The 21,115-nt window shown below is 36.0% G+C and overlaps 1 protein-coding gene across 6 annotated transcripts in view; it reads right to left on the bottom strand.

Annotated features, from left to right (window-relative positions):
- Nucleotides 1–21,115, bottom strand: part of ccdc50a (coiled-coil domain containing 50a) — a 47,315-nt gene that overhangs the window by 18,748 nt on the left and 7,452 nt on the right. For all 6 annotated transcript variants that reach the window (XR_015521299.1, XR_015521300.1, XR_015521301.1 and 3 more), the window contains 3 exon segments: nucleotides 13,805–13,867; nucleotides 8,972–9,101; nucleotides 1,924–2,014 (listed from right to left, as the gene is read on the bottom strand). Coding sequence is in view for 2 of the 6 variants with exons in the window: in NM_001365997.1 (NP_001352926.1) it covers nucleotides 1,924–2,014; nucleotides 8,972–9,101; nucleotides 13,805–13,867 (284 nt within the window). In the remaining 4 variants the exon portion in view is untranslated.

The following is a 21,115-nucleotide window of genomic DNA, read 5'->3' as shown; positions in this document are numbered from 1 at the left end:
CTGTTATCAAGGTTTACCACGATTTGGAAAAATCAAGGTTTTAAAACCACAAGAATTTTCAGTTATACCATTCCTAAGGCATTTGTAAGTGTTTTTATTTTATTTTATTATTTTTTATATGTTTTTTCCATTTATTTTTATTTATTCATTCTTTTAGGGCAACAGTATTGCCAGCAGAAAAGGACCATTCACATCAAAAGCTTCTGGTCACAATACAGCAAACATATGAGAAATAAACCCTTCATAAACCGACATTTTATGAAGCTTTTTGCATCCTATCCCTTACTTTAAATCCAAAGGAAAAAAAAAGATATTCAAAGATGCTTTTTTCAAGAAATCTGTTTTGTAAACTAATTAAGTTAGCAGGTCAATGATATTAATTGCTTAGCCATTCATCCATTTATTTATTTTCTATCGATTTTCCAGGGCTGGGTCGCAGGGGCAGCAGTCTTAGGAGAGAACCCTAGACTTCCCTCTCCCCAGACACTTCCTCCAGCTCCACCAGGGGGATCCCGAGGTGTTCCCAGGCCAGCCGAGAGACATAGTCCCTCCAGTGTGTCCTGGGTCTTCCCTAGGTAGGTGTCCAGGAGGCATCCAAAACAAATGCCCAAGCCTCCTCAGCTGACTTCTCTCGATGTGGAGGAGCAGCGGCTCTACTCCAAGCTCCTCCCGGGTGTCAGAGCTCCTCACCCTATCTATAAGGGTGCGCCCTGCCACCCTTAGAAGCAAACTCATTTCAGCCGTATCTGAGATCTTGTCCTTTCGGTCAAGACCCACAGCTCATGACCACAACAGAGTAGGAACATAGATTGACCGGTAAATTGAAAGCTTTGCCTTTCAGCTCAGCTCCTTCTTTACCACAACAGACCGGTGCATTGACTGCATTACTGCTGCACCAATCCACCTGGGGTAAGGACTTTCCTCCAACCTGGAGATGGCAAACCACCTTTTTCCAGTGGAGCACAATGGCCTCGGACTTGGAGGTGCTGATTCTCATCCCAGCTGCGTCACACTCGGCAGCAAACCGCTCCTTTGCATGCTGAAGGTCCATGTTCGATGAAGCCAACAGAACAACATCGTCTGCGAATAACAGAGATAAAATCCTGTAGTCCCTGAACCGGACACCCTCCAGCCCAAGGCTGTGCCTTGAAATTCTGTTCATAAAAATTATGAACAGAATTGGTGACAAGAGGTAGACCTGCCAGAGCCCAACATGCACTGGAAACAAGTCTGACTTATTGCCGGCAATGCGAACCAGACTACTACTCTGTTCAAACAGGGACGCAACAGCTCTTAACAAAGCGCCTCTGACCCTATAATCCCCGAGCACCCTCCACAGAATGCCACGAGGGACACGGTCGAATGCCTTCTCCAAGCACACAAAACACATGTGGACTGGTTGGGCATACGCCCATGAAAGCTCGAGCACCCTGGTAAGTATAGAGCTGGTACAATGTACCATGGCCTGGACAAAAATCACATTGTTCCTCCTGGATCCTAGGTTCAACTGTTTACTGTTCCAAAATACTTAAAATGATATACTGTAGCTCAAAAAATATAGCTTAAGGGGACAGATAATATTGACCTTAAAATGGTTATAAACCATATTCAAAACTGCTTTTATTCTAGATGAAATAAAACAAATAAGACTTTCTGCAGGAGAAAAAAATACTATCAGACATACTGTGAAAAACTGAAATGATAAACATAATTTATATTTGACTTGTATGTCATCCTTTAAAAATAACAAAGTAGTCAACAAAAGCACTGCTGTATCATGGGTGTGAATACTTATGACCTATACACAGAAAACGCCAGTATCTGTTCTACAAACACAATCACGCTGATGTCATGTGACCGCTGTGGGCATGGCTAAGGCAATGATGACCAGCACAAGTGACTACTGGGAAAGACGGCTCTCACCTCGTCTTTCTCCTCCTGCTGCCGCTGCTGTTCAGCCTGTCGGACCAGTTGATCTTGAATCTCCTGAGCAATTTCATTGTCAATGCGTTCGCTGGAGGGACAGAGAAAAACAGTTGAGTTTACACATCGAGATCTTGCATCATCCAGTGTGGGTTTCACTTCCTATGTTTAATTTTTTGTCGGGGGACTAAAATAAAGTGCACTGGGTTATAAAAAGTCAACATGGCAGTATTAAACAGGGCAGCTATTGGCAAACTTTTTGCAAAACTTATAGGCAAAATATTTCGTTAATGATTTTAAAGGCAAAAGAAGCGGAGGTTAATTCATGTTAAATTTAAAAACCTGGAATGAAATTTTTTTTGGTTCATATATTTATTTACAATTATAATATATAAAAATGTATCCATATGTTAAATTCACTTGTTTTTGTGATTAATGTCTATTGATTTGAATATTGAATTTGATTATGCTTTTTACTTTTAAATTGAGTTTTAATTTCATTTTGGTCTGTTTATTTCAGTTGAACTAGTTTTAGTTGTTTGATTTAAACCATTTCAGAAACAAGTCCAAGTTTACATTGTTCATGTAATATGCAGTTGAACTTTTTTGTGACGTTAAAAACTTTAATTTCCAGTTTTTGTTTGACTAACACTTTTTTTTACTTTTTTACTTTTTTACTAAGCATTTTATCCATTTCCTATTTATATTATTTTGCTTTACAAAACATGAAAGCACTAAATATAACATTATAATTAGTGTACACTACCGGCCAAAAGTTTGGGGTAATTTATTTTTTCAAATTTTTACATTTCATTAAGGCAGAATTTATTAAATGTAAAAAATAAAATAAAATAATAACAAAAAAAAAATATAATATAATTTATAGTAAATATATATAATACTGTTAAAAAAGTATTTAAAGATTTACTATTTACTTTATGTATTTTTGAATGAAATTATTACTATTATTGTTTCATTATTGTTTTAAATATATAAATATAAATTAAATGATAAACTACTTTTGAACAGTTGTTTTATAGTGCAAACATTTCATAATTTTACCATCTTTAGGTGAGGAGGAAAAGCTTATTTTTAACTTTTAAAAATCGTACTGACCAAAAACTTTGGACCAGGAGTGTATATTCCTATTATAATAATAATTATTGTTTACTAATCTGACTTAGCAAATAATACTTGTATTAAAGTTACAGAGTTAATTAATTAGCATTTATATTTTCAGTTTCCATTTGTGCTCATTTTGTAAACAAATAAATTAAATGTATATAAATTAATAAATAATCAATTTGAGCTTAATCTGTAATTTGCTATAGGTTTAGCTCATATACAGCTTGATTTCAATTACTAAAAACTACAGCACCGATTTAGTTAATAACAGCATAGAAAAAATGTATATTTGGCCCTTTTTTCCCCTAAAGTTTGTGTACTCCTAATAGTCTTGCATTTTTTTTGTTAGAGCCATTGTTTTTGCTAAAACATGTTAAAAACGTGTTTAATCCTAGGAGCAATGCCAATCCGGTGTCTAGATTTACACCAGTTTGGGAGATTAATTAACACATAAATAGCCATGTGATTACTGTTCAGAGAGTAAGTAGTAAAGCAATCCCATTACAACCTAGATAATGTAATTAGCTTGACTCAAAGCCATGTGTAAGAGGCAGCACAACCTTTTTAATCAAACACTTCTATGCTCACAGAGATTTTATTTATTTGATCGATAATACACTTAAAACAACAATATTGTGGAATATTACAACAATTACATTTTTTCTATTTTTTTCTAAAGGTAAAGTGAGTGAGATAAAGAGACAAGGATTTAATTATAACTTAATCTCTTGATAGAAATAAAACCTTGAACCCTGTTTTTCATAAGATAGACAATACATGAAAGACATCCATATTGTTGTTGAGTGCAAGACATTGAATGCAACGCCTTAGCAACTGAATAGTTTCTTATTCTGTTTTTATTATTATTTATTTTTTTCATTCAACTGACAAATAATAAAAAAAAGTTTAGTATTTAAGACCTTTTACATGCCACTGTTTCTTTTCAGTGTGTATAAGTAAAAAAAAAACAAAGTTGAAATAAAAAAAAAAGAAATCCACTATTTAGAGCTGTAACTACTCTTAGAGTTGTTTGACATCTCTCACTCTTAGGGTGCTTTCACACCTACACTTTTGCTTCGGAACGTATCTCGTTTGCCCAGTTAGAGCAGTTCGTTTGGCATATGTGAACAGGGCAATCGCGCTCTGTTCTGCGCCAAAGTAATCGCTAGCGGTCTCGGCTCGATTGAAACGAAGCCTGGAGAGGTTCGATTGCAGTGAGAAAGCGATCCAATCCGAACTTGGTTATATCACAGTGTTTTATGGATATGTAATAGGCATACGGCTATATGAAGACAGAATTATGAGTAGGGCGGGAAGTTTCGCGAGTCTCCGGATGCCCGCAAGTGAGTGATGATCTCCCGGTAATCTCGCGTCTCCCTCCCGGTCCTTTAATAGGCATCGTCGCGCACCCTTCTCACCCCTCCCCACCGCATCTCTCCTCAGACATGTCGCGCACGCACCCTGTCAATCACCACTAAACCACCACCTCTCCTGACAGCTGAGCGGGACGCTGCAAAATAAGCCCTGACACTCTGATCAATGTAAGGAGAGTTTACTCACACATAACTTGTTTTAGCTCTTTTGTTCCGATTAGAAACTTTGCAGTGTGAAAGCGAACCGCTCCAAGAGCAAAGAGCAACAATGTAACAATTGTAATCTCTGTTTCGGAAAAATTGAATTGATTCACCGCTGTGAAAGCACCCTTACAGATGTGCTTCACTTACAGGTAAAATCTGCCCCCCACGCTCCACGCTCTGGCACACCTCCTCCAACTGGGCCAAGGCCGGCCAACTGAACTGAGCCAGATTCAGAGCACTCACACTTCTCAAACGATCTGTAGCTACGTAGCCAAGATGCGAATACATCTTAAAAAAAGACTATAAAAAACATGCGCATACCGGAGTAGGATAAACTTTTTATTAAATAGGAAAAGCTGGTCATAAACTATAAAGAAAACACTTTTACCAAACAAATTCCAGTGTGCACATTAAAAAGACGTCATGTGATGGTAAAAATGTGTGTGAATGGACAAACCAGCAGGCTGAGCACATTTTAGAATATCTGAAACGTTGTTTTGGTCATTCTAAAACGCCTTAACCATCTCAGTACTAGTATTATTACATTATTAATGACCTCCAGAATCAAGAGTGACTGTGCTGCGTGTCTCATGCCTTCAAACGTCACCGCGCATTCATTGCATGTCAGGATTCTGAGGCGCAAGTCATTCATTGAATGAAGAAAAGATTTAAGCAGCTTCTTCTACCGCAGCAAATTCTGTTTTTACTGTTAAAATTAGGCGAATATCAATCAGGAAGGGATGATTTTGTTCTCTATGACTCGTTGGATAGAAACACTGCTTTATTCGCACATCTTTTATGAGATATTCCAGTTTTGCGCATAAAGTTAATTCGCATTTTTGGATGGAAACATAGCTAGAGAGACTGTCATCTGATGTCCTAAGGCATGTTTCTGCAACTGCTAGCGAAACCGGAAAAAGTGATACATTATTTTGAAAGGTGCTTCAGGTGTTCAATTTCACTGTAATAAAGGTATATTGGTGAAGACAAAAAAGGCTTTTGTTCAAATGTAAATAAAAAGCTGAGAAATATTTTTTTTTTTCATGATGATGCCTCTTGTAACCCTAACGCATATATATTCCTGGCAAAAAAATGCAGTGGTGGTGGTATCCCATACACACACACACACAAACAATATAACACAGGGATATCAACTACATCTTCTGAGCAGCGAACCAAGTTTTTTCCCCCTCAGGCTCTTTTCGCTCAAACTCTGGCGTTATCATCAGCTCTGAGACCTTGAGATGTCGCCCAGCAGGAAGAACACTCTATCCGCATGTGGCATGAGCTCAAGTCAAAACATTTTACCATCACAACCAAATACGAGACGACACAAGGCCTTCGCATTCAGACACAAGCACAAACTAAACTCCATCTGAGCATAAACTGAAGACATGACTTTAAAACAATGTCTAGATCTGACAGACAACACGAGTTATTAAGACTGATAGCACTCAGACGACTCCTGCTCACAGTTCTTATCTCGAAAGATGGCAAACCACATGCCATTTCCCTTTTACTGCTGAAAATTTGTGCCTTCTACTGTGCTCAATTTGCTTTTTTGTGTCTATTTAAGTTGTTTTTAGCATGTTAAAGTTTTCTAAAGCTTCATAAGTCAATTAAGTCATTGGGCCCAATCATACACCTGGAGCAATAAGACATCAGATGTGTTTGGCGCAATTTATTGGTATTTTCAGACCAATGCAACCCTAATTTTCACGTTTTGTGCCACGATGTTCAAATAGCATATCCCTTTGCTCCACTTTGAGGACTCATAAGCATGCTGGTCTAAAAGAGAGGTGTGTTTAGGTGCATCATTGGCTCGTTGCTATTTTGAAGAACTAAAATTGACCGCGCTATTGACCAACTAAAAGCAGGTCTAAAGTCCAGCACAGAGCGCGTTAGTTATGTGCTTATGCGAGTCCAAAACACATACACATTGCTTAATACACACAGGAAGAACAGCAATACAGAAATATCTTTACATATGAAAAAAAATTAAGGATTAAAATGTTACAAAAATGATTATTTTCTACATAAATATAAAAACTACTGCCCTCCATGCCTCATCTTGCATTTGTATAATGTTATCATTATTAGCAGCATTATTTATTATATGCATACTGCATATCTATATTTGTTTTAAGAAAACAAGTTTACATTTGTCCACCTGTCAGGTTTTGGAGATGTATGCATCATCATATGGGGCATAAGAATAGGACGTGTATTTAAATAAAACTTTTCTTTTTTTTTTTGACCCCATTTCATTATTATTGCTCATTTATTTGTTTTTTGGAAATTTGACCCCATTTCATTATTATTGCTCATTTATTTGTTTTCTGGAAATTATAACTGAATTTAGAAATGGTTTAGAAAAAATCCTTGCACTTAAACAAAAGTAAAGGAGTAAAGAGTAAAAGTAAAGTAAAGAGAAAGTAAAGAGGCCAATGGAGGAGGCTCGTTCTTTATCTATATGTAGATGCTCTGTTTAACTGTTTACTCGCTAGTGAAGCGTGCAGCTTTTCCACTTACAAAGTCCGCCATGTAAATAGCAAATGTGCCATGGCACGACGCAACTGACTCTTAAAAGTAATGGGAGATGAATCTGACTGGTTTAATGCACGTTATTCTCAAAACTACGGTGGCCGAGAGACCTTAACGCGCTGCAATTTAAGAAAGCACATGCAATTACAAAAAACATCAGCAAATAAACGATCTTCATCAATTTGACAGCACACGTGTTGCAAATTCACAACACAAACAACTGAAGAAACGCGCAGCAAATCAGTCACAACGGAATTGTTTCTAGGGAACCCAAAAACATGACAAACCCTGCTGAGATATGGATGTGTTATTATGCCCTGACTGTTGCTCAGTGAAGTGATTGGTGGTCTTTGAAAGGCGTGTTTTTTTTCGTTTATTTTAATATCCTGATGACACGACATGAAAAACCCATAATAAAACATATCTATGATAATAATACATCCATATCTCAACAGGGTCTGTCATGTTTTTGGGTCCCCTAGAAACATTTCCGTTGTGTTACGTGGATATTTGCAAGTGTTGTGACCAATTTGCAGCGCATTTCTTTAGTTGTTTGTGTTGTGAGATTTTGCTACAAGTACGCTGTCAAATTGATGAAGAATGTCTCTTTATTTGCTGGTGTTTTTTTGTAATTGCATGTGCTTTCTTAAATTGCAGCGCGATAAGCTCTGTCGGTCACCATACAAAACACACCATTAACTCATTAAGAGAATAAGCACAACCCTGTAAGACCATCTGCCAGGGTCGAAGAGCCTATTTTTCCAACCTTAAAATAGCAAGAGTAGATATGGCCTTAGTGATTTTGTGCCATGTGCTATTTTTGTGTCTAGATGGTTAAAACAGAGCCCACTGTCTCTAAAAAAAGAAGCGATTCTGAACTGCATGAAATGAAATATCTGTAACTCCAGTCTTACTTCCATGGTCAGTTTGAAACAAATTAATTTTATACCAGTCTACAGTCTTCAAAGCATTGTGTTTGGTTTATATTGTCCACATGTTGAGAAGACATGACCTTGTGTGCAGCAGAACCACTTTTTGGTTTTTCAGAACCATAATTTTTGGTAGCTGAAAATTCAGTGCATTTCTAATATATGCCTATAAACAATTGAATTCTGACCAATCATAGAAGACTGGACAATCTGACCAATTAGAGCAGAGTAATCCAACCAATCAGATCAGAGCCATCTTTCCCCGATTAGAGAATAAGTCCAACTACCTGTCGAAGACGCACTCTTTTTGCGCAGACTTTCTGCGTCCCAAATGACACACTATACTCTTATACACTTACACACTCAACAGCATAGTATATGTATGTAGAGTCATCCCAAATGGAACACTAACATTTTTTTTTTTACTAATCAGAAATTCAAACCATTTCCCTGATGACATTGGCCAAATATATGACCAAACTACCAAATAATCCCTGCTGTGAGTATAACCGTGTTCACCATCGGGGGGTGGCATAACTACTCTTGTAGAAGAATTTTGTTTTTACAATCCAAAATAAATGAAGTAATTCATTTGTGCAATTCTAGGTGTGCTCCACTCTGGTGAGTGGGCTTGACAAACCATCTGTAGGACACTCTTTTCTCTCTGTGGATGGGGTTGTGTGTGTTTATTAAAAAACACTGCTACCTAAACTAACTAGAAGACCTCTAAAACCAGATTAGGAATAATTAAAAAATATCATAAGCACTTTTAAGTTTGGGGTTTGTTCACAACCAGTACAGTGTTACCTTTAACCACAAGATGTAGTGTAGTTTTTATAGGTTGTGAAGTGCAGTTGGTTTGAGGTCACTTACATGCGACGGTGTTGTCTCTGGCTCTCGGCTTTGGCCCGCAGGTCCTCCTCCTGCTGCAGACGTTTGGCCACTTGCAGGTCCTGCTGTGCCAGGCGGCTCTTGTACACGTTGGATGCCAAGTGGCTCTCAACTGAAAGAAGAAAACAAATCAATTTAATTAAATTCATCTGCATTTCTATAGTGCTTATCAAAGTTACCATAGCTTAACATAGAAGGTCTAGTAAATTGAAACTGCGTCAGTCCAGTTTTCAGAGTTGAAGTTCAGTTTAGTTCAGTTCAGTGTGCTTTATTGTCACTGCTGATAGTCCAAACACTGAAGAGCAAATCCATCGATGGGCAGCTCCATAAATCCCAAGTCAATTCAACTCATCTTTATTTCTATACGGCTTGGTATAAATGTAGATTGTCTCAAACATAGATGAAATTTTAGTCAATTAAAATTGCTTCAGTTGTTTTGACACTTAAAATTCAGCTTAGTTAAGTTCAGTGCAATGCAAATGTCACTGCTGAAAATTGAAACATTAAAGAACAACTCCACCAAACAAGAAAATCTGAGAATGTTTAATGCAAATAAATTAGATGAAATGAACAGTCAAAACTGCATGCGCAGTGTTGTGAAGAACAAACAATTGGTTGGTAAAGTCGATATTTTAACACAAAATTAATATTTTAAAAATTAAATAAAGTGAAAATAAGTAATTGGCTGAATAATGAATCTCAGAATTTTAAGTTTTACAATTGTGTATGTACTGTAATATTAATAATCAGATGTGTGAACCTACACTGGTCTCACGGTTCGGTTACAATTATCATGCTATCGATTTGGTTCAAAACAATATCTCTGTGCATCACGGTGCATTGACGATGCTTTCCATACACAGTTTTATATGTTCTTCACAGCACAGCAATTCTTGTATTAAAATGTATAAATATATACAATTTGTAATACATCTTTGTCCCTTAATACAGTCAGATATATGAACTGTACCTTTAAAAACAAAAAAAAGTACATGCACAGAACAACACGAGCATTTATGGCAAATAAACAAATATAAATATCCCGCTCGCTTTCCGAGTCCTGTCTAGTGAATGCATTCTTGCACCCCCTATGATTGGTCATGCGCTCAACAGAAAGGGCTGTGATTGGCTCTAACGCTCTGGCGCTGTTCACCGATGATAAACTGCAACGGCAACCCAGCTGATCCATGATAGACGCAGTGGAGAAAACTCTGCAGACAAGCGTTCGTGTCTGTATCCAGAATTATAGCTGTAACAGCCAAGAGGAGAGGAAAAGTCATGCCAGCAGGTCAAAGTGAGAGAGAGAGAGAGAGAGAGAGAGAGAGAGAGAGAGAGAGGAGTACTTTCATTTTCTAAATCGCAGTGAAACAGGGGCTTCTGCTGTAATTGTCGGTGAAACACTGTCCAGCAAACACACACGCAGTGAAATTGTGCACAGCTTCTACATTAAGTAATTGGAGCATTGTAAATTCTCGCGCTTGCATCCCTCGCCATAGTAAGCTACGGCGACATATCGCAAATGAGATAAATGACGACAGTACACAATAACCGGTTATGATTATTACTGATATGATTATTACTGATATGATTATTACTGTCCGCATCTGCATCGTGGTGCACTGACGAAATAATTAATTTTGACACCCTTAATAGTTAATAAAAAAAAATATTCAAAAAAACAACTACCTAAAAAAATTATAATATAAAAAATGAAGATGCAATTAAAATTAACGAATGACTGAATAATAACTGACATCATAAAAAAAATAATAATAATAATAATATTAATAATAATAATAATAATAATAGTAAATAAAAATATAAAATAACTAAAAATCTAAATAAATAATAAATTAAAACAATATAATGAAAAGCAATAATTAATAACAAAAATAATAATGTTGTCATATTATTATTCAAATCTAAAGTCTAAACTAATTCAATATTCACTAAATCATTTCTTTTAAACAACTGAAATCTCATAAATAGCATCAAACTTGTTGCCATTTCAAGACCAAGTGCGACATGGACAACAAGGCAGTAAATCGCAGACACTGACGCAATTCTAGCCGAAGCAGTGCATCATCTGAACACAAGTCTGAACACTTTTATTGATCCTGTGACGGTGAGAACATAATATCTTTAGAAAAAACCATGACAGATTGAAACAGATTGACAGATTTATGTGACAGATTTAGCTGACGTCAGTCAAGCCAGTGACATTTGTTACGTGGAGCCATTTAAACTTCACGAAGAGAGAACGAGACCTTCATTCACTGAGATGCTGTTAGTTGGGACGATTCAGTACCATCTGGTATCAGGATGAAGAAAAGTTTGTTTTGGACATAAACTGCTCCTGTGGCTTGGTGAAAGGTCAAATCAGTTGATTTATCAATAAAAAAGCTGCTTTATTCAGTGATAAAAATAGTCTTCTTAATGATCTTCAAAGAGCAGCTTTCATGGAGTTCATAGAGTTTGTGAATGTTTTATTTTATGTATAAAATTATTCATGTGCTCTTCATTTATTTTAAACAAAGAAACAATTTAGATGCAATTTCTGTCAGTCAAATATTTTGCATGTCGGAATAATTAAAGCCAAATAAAGACACTCCAATTTTATACATTTTAATGTCATAAAAAGAGTTGTTTAATGAGTTTAAAAGTAGACAATCCTGCATAAATACAGCAAAAATGCAGTAAACTCATAATGAGAAGGACATTTATGTTTATATATTTTTACTTAACATTACTCAATTAATGAACAATATTCAACTGATTTCTCTGCTTTAACATTTCATTAACTGATTGCTACTCAAAGAAGAGTACATCCTAGTTTAAAAGGGATATAAACCATGTGATCTTTATTCCGCAGCATTAGATCAAATAATTACAATGAGTCTAAAAAACACCTGTAAAAATTAGGGATGCAACAACTTACCGGTTTCATTATTAACCGTGCTTTAATTCATCACATTTAATTAATCGTAAAGGCTTCTCAACACTGTCTTTCTGCACGAAACAAAACTGCTGCAACTAAACAAAGTTATGCCAACTGTAAGCTAGTTTAAAGTTCCGAGCTTAAACACCGAGGCTAATACGCACGCACACTTGAGAAACTATGGCTGAGGCTGTTAACTAAGGGCAGTTCCCGTATCACGCCTTTTGTGCGTGTAAGTTCATTATGTCCAATCGAGGCACGCAGCTTGCGTGCAAATTAGAAGCAACGCACCTACGCTTTGCAATTTTTCAATTTATTTTTAATTTTATTTATTAATAAATAATTCATTGTTCTGTCATTTATTTTTAGTGCAATTATGACTTATGTTTAAATGACTTATGTTTAAACTTTAGTTATTTCCAGCTGATGAGTGTAAAAGGAATACAATTTTTATTTTTTTATTCAAATTTGGAGTGCCTATTTTTATGGATAAATTATAGAAATGTTGTAAATTTTACATTTTAATAAATGGAAAATACTATTTTAAGCAACAAACAAAAGATTCCAGAAATTCCATGAGAAAGTAAAAAAAATAAATTCCTTGACTTTCAATGTCTGGAATAGACCTTTAAAAATGTTATAATATTGCAGAAATTCTATGACCTCTAGCAGTGTTTCCCAACCCTGTTCCTGAAGACACAGCAACAGTACACATTTTAACCTCTTCCTCTTTCAATTCAAACACAGGTGCACAAATAAGCACTGCTGGTGTGCCTCCAGGAACAGGGCTGGGAAACACTGGCCAATAGGAACCCTGCATATAATATTAAAGTGATAATGAAAAGTTTTCAAAATTGTGCTGGCCTATATGTTATCCAGCAAAACGTATTCTTAATAGCAGGTGTAAATTTTACATTTTAATAAACGGTGACTACAAGTTTAAGCAACAAACAAAAATCTCTGATATTCCATGATTAGAACAAAAAAATAAATAAATTCCTTGACTTTCAATGTCTGGAATACTAGACCTTTTAAAATGTCATGATATTGCAAAAGTTCCATGACCTCTAGCAGTGTTTCCCAACCCTATTCCTAAAGGAACGCCAACATTACACCTTTTCAACCTCTTCCTATTCAAACACAACTGAATCAACTCATCAGAACATATAAAGAAACTCCAAAACCTGAAATGAATGGCTCAGATAAGCGACACATTCAAAATATGTGTTTTTGGCATGCCTTTAGGAACAGGGTTGGGAAAAACTGACCTATAGGAACCCCGCATATACTATTATGGTGATAATGAAAAGTTTTCACCAAATTGTACAGGCTTATATCTTATCCGGTAAAACGTATTCTTAATAGCAGGTGTAACATACAGTGTAAATGTCTTTTCACTCTATGTCCACACATGGAATGACAATATAGCTCACAATAAAGCTGTGAAAAAAGCTAAATGACAATAAAGGTCAACTTGACTTGAAACAGGGGATAAAAAGACACCTTTAAAGCAAGAAGCTATCTGTTAGTCAACACTTTGGGTTTTTTTAGTCAACTTGAACCAATTACAAAACCTTTTGGTGGAATTCTTACAAATTTCCCAAACACATGATGTAACCGCATGGGCTTCAACACAGTTAAACATATTGATCTGTGACCAAAGGTGTAATAGACACAAACATAAGTAAATGGGAGGGAAGGTGGTTAGTTTGGACTTTTCTTTTAACTGTGATTCATTTTGCATGCTCTCTTTAGGACAGGGGAAAACCGTAACTGCATGAATGACTCATTCAGTGTCAATAAACAGCTTTAGGATATTAGGTCATTACATGCTGATTTCACATAATAAATAAAACAATAAAAGATCAGAGACTTACTCTCCTGTTCCTGAAGGTTGTGGGCCAGACAGTGGTCTTCGAGCAAGGCAAAGTCCCGACACACTGCAGACAGAAAGAAAGATGGAAGCCACATTATTTACTGTTAACCAAACATGACATCACACATTCAGGTCAAGGCACAATCCTCAGGTTTACAGGTCTATTTAAACACAGCACACACATTATGGCATTTATCTTACAGGGCCATGACACCCCCCACTTTGGTTCAGGTCTACCTCAGAGTTTTTTAAAAAGATACATAATAATAAGCGTGGCCAACAGATATAATGAGGGGAAGGAGGAGAGTGAACAACTGTTGTCAGCTCACAAAATGAGACACAAACCATGAGGGGACGCATGATTTTATAGTTTACAAAGTAAAAATGCAAAGAAATAAACAGTAATTTAATGCCCTGCTGCATTTGTTATTCGTCATTTCATATACACAACCAAAATTTGTACAATTGTAAAGATAATTGTGTATATAAACACTAAATGAGGACTTTTCCCTCAATCTCCAGGTCTAAATGCAGACTCAGTGCAGGAAGTCTCTTGCCTTGTCTATTTTAACCATTAGCCCTGTTGGTAATCTAGAGGATTTAGGCGAACACAGAAGCACAGCGATGTGTCTAAATCTTAACAAACTCCTGATAAAGGACAACCTCCGCCATTCTTCAATACTCGCACTGCTCTCCCGACAAAAATGCTTGCTACACACTCACAGCTTTGTTTAATCGGCCCTGACAGCATAGCGGGGAAAAACATGCAACAAACCCTGTGGATCATCGAAACAAACACATACGACCCTTCATAAACAGCTGAATAGTGGGTGCCGTGGACGCGGTTTCACCCAGTCATCAAGATAGGATCTTACAGCTTGGCACTGGCAGGTCTGCCTTGCAGTTGGAAAGCACGTAGTCATAAATAATTAAGAAGCCGTCTCTTCTCATAGGATAGGGAAACTTCGCTATGAATAATAATGAGAAACAGACGTGTCATCTTTGCACTTGCAGTTTTGCTCTACGTTGCCAATTTTGATCCCGCCCCAAAAATCTTTTTAAACCCAGAAGCTGAAATTAGCTGACAAAAGCTCAAAATTATCCAGTTTTCCCCCACAATTAAAGCTAACATTGTCTTAACTGATGCTCAACACACACAAATCTGTTAAAATCTCAAAAAAAGAATGGTTTCTTGAACCTTTAAGCTTGAATTGGATTAAGGAGTGTGTGGTATTTGTTGACATCGTAATAGGTTATTTTTTACAATGTGTGAGCTGATTATCATTCACTGCATGTTGAAGCCTATTCATAAACAGTTTGAATGAACCTATAATTCAAATAATTATGCTTTTACGTTTTATTTACAGGTTTCTGCAGGTTTCAAGTCAAATTTAAGACCTTTTTAAGACCATTATGGATGAAATATCACACTTATAGGGCAAACCGCAATGTTTCTTTTTTTTTTTTTTGAATGGCCAGTGGATATTTTTACATGTTTACATTTACATTAATTGAGTTTATAAATGTCATTTTTGCTCAACTTCTTTTTTAGATTGATTGTTGGTTGTACCAATTAAGTAGCTTCACATGAACAAAGAAAAATTAAGACCTTTTTGAAATGATTTAAGATTTACAACACTACATTTTAGTGAGTTTGGACTTTAAGACCTAAAATGTTGTTTTTAAAATGTAAGACATTTTTAAGACCCAGCGGCCAACCTGTATATATGATTTCACAAAGCATAATTTAAGGGTGCTTTCACATCTGTAGTTCACTTCATTTGGCAATAAATGATACATTGTTGCATTTTTTGTCGTCTTTGGGTCGTTTTCACACCAAACTGCTGGCTTTGGTCCGAACCAGTTGAAACGAACCAAAATGCTGTCATCTGACAAAATCCACATCTCTCACTGGCCAGATGTTGTTAAAGATATTTCCTAAACTGCTTATTGATTAGTTAGAGTTCACGTGTGGGAAAATGCCAACGAACTCCCGCAAGTAAACAAACCGGCAGACACAAAATGTCTTTTTTACTCAGGAGGGACGACTGCACTAACTGATTGTATGCATGCTTTAGACAAACTATACATTTCGAGAATGAAGCGCGGCTGCGGCTGGAAAACAGTGTTTTAATGCATCGCATGTCACTTCAGGAGGAGGCGTGATTTAATTTAGCTAAACTGCAACATGGTCATCTTCCGGAAATATTACCAACGATCCATCAGGTAATGTTTTCCCCTCTCTCTCTCTCTCGCTGTTGGTAAAGCGATGTCAACAAATATTTTTCCTCCTTATCCCATAATGCACAGCACTTTTTGCAGTTGGACCTGTTTTAGTACGGATTTGTACTATTTAGTTAGTTTCTCACCACAAACGAACCGCTCCAGGGTTCGTTTAAAAGCATACCGAGACCACCTCTTCAAGCAGATCTCGGTACGCTTATTTGGTCCGCTTTTGGTGCGCACTCGAGTACGATTGCTGCATTCTCACCTGCTGAAGCGAACCGCACCAAAAGGGAAAACGAACTCTAGACCGATTCAATCGAACTAAATAAGGCAGGTGTGAAAGCATCCTAAGACTTTGTAGGACCTTTATAAGACCATTATGAATGATATTTTAGACGTATACAAGTCCACATGCTAAAGATTTTTTCCCTAATAGCCCAGTCGATCTAGTGGAAAAGATTTTTACTTGCCTCATCAAAAAATATTTATTTAGCTATTTCTTAGCCACATATTTTACATAGTGTGTCATACAAGCAAACAACCCCAGTTGTATACATATATTACAGGCTCTTTAAAAAAAAATAAATAAACCAAATGTGTGCACATGAAACAGTCTATCAAGGTCGGTGTCCTCCACCTATATGGTCTACACATGAAGAACTTTCAAACTAATTTTATCATAAGGAAGATAATTAAACCACGTTGGTTATGAAGCTATTAAATTAGCTATTATAATATTAATTATAATTAAAGCTTTGTTAAAGGTTTTTTTGAGATGTTTTGTTGCCGATTGGATGGTTTTTTTCCTGATTGACAAGTTTTACATGGACATAGTAAAATTAAGACCGTTTAAAAAAATGTAAAACCAACAAGACAATATGTCAGTGAATTTAAGACTTTTGAAGGCCTATCGTTTTGTTTTTAAAACATAAGAAATTTTAAGACCCACCGAACACCCTGAAATATAACCGCATGAGTGTTATCACAAAGGTAATATTGATTTTATACGAACCAACTTTTTTCTGACTATAAAGTTTGGGACTATAAAAATAGTCCCAAACTATGCGAAGACGAATATTTATGCATTTCAGAGCAACATTGTGGTGTTTCATTCCTTAATCTGTTAACAACAGATAAAATTGTTAAGTTTTTTTAGTCTCTTGCTTAGTTTTTAAATGAGTTTTGAACAATACATCACTGATTTATTGGATTACTCATTAAGAAAGAAACTTGACAACAACTACGGTCAGTTTTAGTGTCATAATTATCCATGACAGGTCTGAACTAGCCAAGATAACTGCATCAAAACGCAGCTAAATTTTGCCTACTAAAATATTATTTGAAAGAAGAGGGGAAATTAGGTAGAGCTTAATACTTTTGAGGAATTATGCAAACATTTTGATTTGATAAAAAACATTTTTGTTAAAAAATCAACTATAAAAATAAACATTACATATACATTTTGTTGTTTTTCATGTTCTGTTCACCAAAAAATAAAAGAAGAAACATTTTTTTTAAATATCAACCATACCATCATTACATTGATAAAAAAAAAAACAACAACAAAATGATCTGATGCTGAATGGCTGAAACTGAAAATGCAATAACAGGCATGTTGATGCATAAACTACTAGGCAAAACTTATAAATTTAAATTAAGTTGAAACTGGGAGTTTTGTAAACATCCAGTTAGTCTGATATTTTACAGCTGTTCCAGACTCAAATGAAAACATTTAGAAAAGAAGAGTCTGTTTTAAACTGAAACCGCAGTGCATCAGACCATTTTCACCTCAGTTTTAAATATAACCTGAAAAACTGTCGTCTACATCAGCCTCGTTTAACACGCTCTTATCTGCTTTTCTGTGCCCTATGCTGACCTGATTCTGCACCTGGCAAACAACCAGCTGTTGTGACACGGTTCATAAAGTGGATGATGTCGTCGGAGTGCACTTTATTCACGACTAATAAAAAAAATAAAAAATTCCCTCAAGCCACCGACACATGCTTCGACAGCACAAATCTAATAAAAGCAACATTTGAATTTCAGTTTGCTATCTAAGAAAGGTTGTCGTTTCTAGAAACTAAGCAGGATTAATAACCAAATACACCAATTTCGCACCAAAAACTAATCACGTAATGCAAACGTAATTAGCAGTTCACACTGCAACTGGAGTTTGTTTGCTCCGTTAGGATGAGACACTGCAAGAGGATAAAATTAAGCCACTGCTGCAGATCAGTGATTAAAGACGTCGTCCATCTGCTGCTGATTAGCAACTTTAGCAGCATCTTGAGCTGAAGAGCTGCAGAACTGAGACTACTGGATATTCATAGCACCAAATGAGGAACCGAGAGTAAAATTTGCATTGGTAAACTATTCGCATTGGCTGGTGAAGCGTTATTGTGACATTTTCATGCAGTTTATAACATGCTTTTGTATGATTAAGAGAATAGATTAGCTAAGTAAAGATTTTAAAAAGGGACCAAAAACATATTGTACTGACAACATGCATCTTGCCTTCACTTCTTGCCTCTTTAAAGCAAAACATGTTAGCCGGCAGCCATCTTTTAATAAGAAATTAAATACTGGCTGTTGGTTGTTGCTAGATCAGACACGTTTGCGGCTGGAAGTTAACAAAAACAATTTATATTTTTTTATTAAATTTCATGTTAATTGTATGTTATTAACGTCTACCCCCACCAAAACCCTAAACCCAACCGTCACAGTAATGTAAAAACAGTAGTTGTACCAAGTATTATTTGTTATCTATTAAATTACCCCAATAAATTGTATTTTTTTAACATCTACCCTTACCCTAACACCATCACAGTACTTCAAAAATACTAATTCTTGTTATACAGTGTCATAAAAAATGGTGCTATCTGTGTATTGTTCTGCATATCGCACTTCCGGCCAGCTGTGTATCCTATCTCGACTTTACCCTGGCTGTCCAATAAATAAATGCATGTACACCCAAAGGGAACAAGTTAAGGGTGTCACGATTTCGATTTTAATCGAAAATCGATCGAAATTTATGCTCGATTTCGATTATCGAATCAAAAAATAGAATCGTCGATGCTGCCACGCCCCCATGTCACGTTAGCTTGGCTTGCCAAGCGGGAAAAAACACGCTTGTTGAAGTGCTTGTTAAACTGTGCAGACGCAGGAGACCCATCGTCAGAGCTTAAACCTTCAGGGCTCGACAAAAAGGACTGCCCGATAGCCCGGGGCCAGCGTGCGAGACGCTCGGGTCAGTGTACAGTGCTGCCTTGTTGACTGACAGATTGAGCCAGAGCTGCGTGCTGCGATTGTCTGTCAATTGTGTGCAAATACAATCTTACGGTGCTTTCACACATAGACGTTTGTTTCGGAATCTGTCTCGTTCCCCCGTTAGTTTGTTTGGCATATATCCAGCAGTTGCGCTCGCATCCGCACCAAATTAATCAGTCTGAGATCGCCTGAATGAGACAGTCTCTGCCCTACTGAGCGGATCGATTGTAGTGAGAAAACAAAACAATGCAACGAACTAACGACCCAGGCTATATCACAGTGTATTATGATCGTGTAATAGCCATATAAACGGCTATATGAAGAGAAAATGATGAGCAGGGCCAGATGTCATTCTAACCGGTAAATGCCAAAGTGAAAGCATGCTGAAATATTACCGAGAGCTGTTTATCCAGCCTGATCTCGGTTTATCCGTCAGGGAAATTGGCCGCAATTACTATCTGTTAATTTTTCCATATTTTAATCGTATAATATGTTGTATTAGGCCTGTTGTTTTGTTCAATTCCGCACTGACAGCTCGAAAGAAAGATTTACATTGATCTGATACAGTCTCGGTTCATCTGCTATTTCTCTCTATAATTTAAGCCTATAATGCAGAATTCTAGCCAACGTTTCTTTAATAGATTGATTAATTCAATAGATCGATTTTTACAAAACCTGAAAATTGAAATGAGGCTTTGTATATATGAGAAAGTCTGACCTCTGCTTTATATTCGGTGACGATGTCTGTGGGTTGTTAAAATTAAAGTGCACATTTTTGCTTATAAAATATTCTATACACAACTGGTCAAAAGTTTGGGGTCAGTATGATTGTTAAATATGTTAAACTAAGCTTCTTCTGCTCACCAAGGCTGCAATTATTTCATCATAAATACAAATTATGAAATGTTGCACTATAAAATAACTGTTCAAAAGTAGTTTATCATTTAATTTATTAATTTATTCCAGTGATTTTAAAGATGAAACATCAGCTTCATTACTCCAGTCACATGATCCTTCAGAAATCACTAATATTAATTATTATTAAATTTATTAATGGTAATAGTAACAAAAGCAATAATGTCTGGAGTAATGATTTTATTTGAAACTACATACAATAACAAAGTATTTATTTAAAATTTTGATAAATATTTAACAATTTAATATTTTTTACATTTAATAAATGTAGCCTTGATGAACTGAATGTTTTCTTAAAAAAATTAAATAATTACTGTAAATACAGTGGAAGTCAGAATTATTAGCCCCCCTTTGTTGTTTTTTTCTTTTTAAAATATTTCCTAAATGATGTTTAACAGAGCAAGGAAATGTTGATAGTATGTCTGATAATATTTTTTCCTCTGAACAAAGTCTTATTTGTTTTATTTTGGCTAGAATAAAAGCAGTTCTTAATTTTTTTATGAACATTTTAAGGTCAAATTTATTAGCCCCTTAAGCTAATTGTTTTTCAGACTGTCTCCAGAACAAACCATCGTTATACAATAACTTGCCTAATTACCCTAGCCTGCCTGGTTAACCTAATTAACCTGGTTAAGACTGCTTCAATCTTTTACTTTCACACTAGTACTTAGTCATTTTAGCAAACACCTCAGATACTGTTGGCTGGTTCCTGTTGGTTGTGCACCTTTTTTTACCGACGCCATAACAACGACAGAGATCACTGCCTATTCACAAGAAAAAAGTGATTGACAGGTGGTAATTATGTGTGTAACTTGCCTTTATTCATTTACTGTATGATTTGTTTATGGGTAAAACAAAGACCATACAGGTCAGGTAGTTTAAACGGTAGACTACAAATAATTAA

This window comes from Danio rerio, chromosome 22 (genome assembly GCF_052040795.2).
Source record: "Danio rerio strain M-AB ecotype USA chromosome 22, GRCz13ab, whole genome shotgun sequence".
Lineage (NCBI taxonomy): Eukaryota > Metazoa > Chordata > Actinopteri > Cypriniformes > Danionidae > Danio > Danio rerio.
Note: the sequence above shows the minus strand (reverse complement) of the source record. Positions and strands in the feature narration are given on the sequence as shown.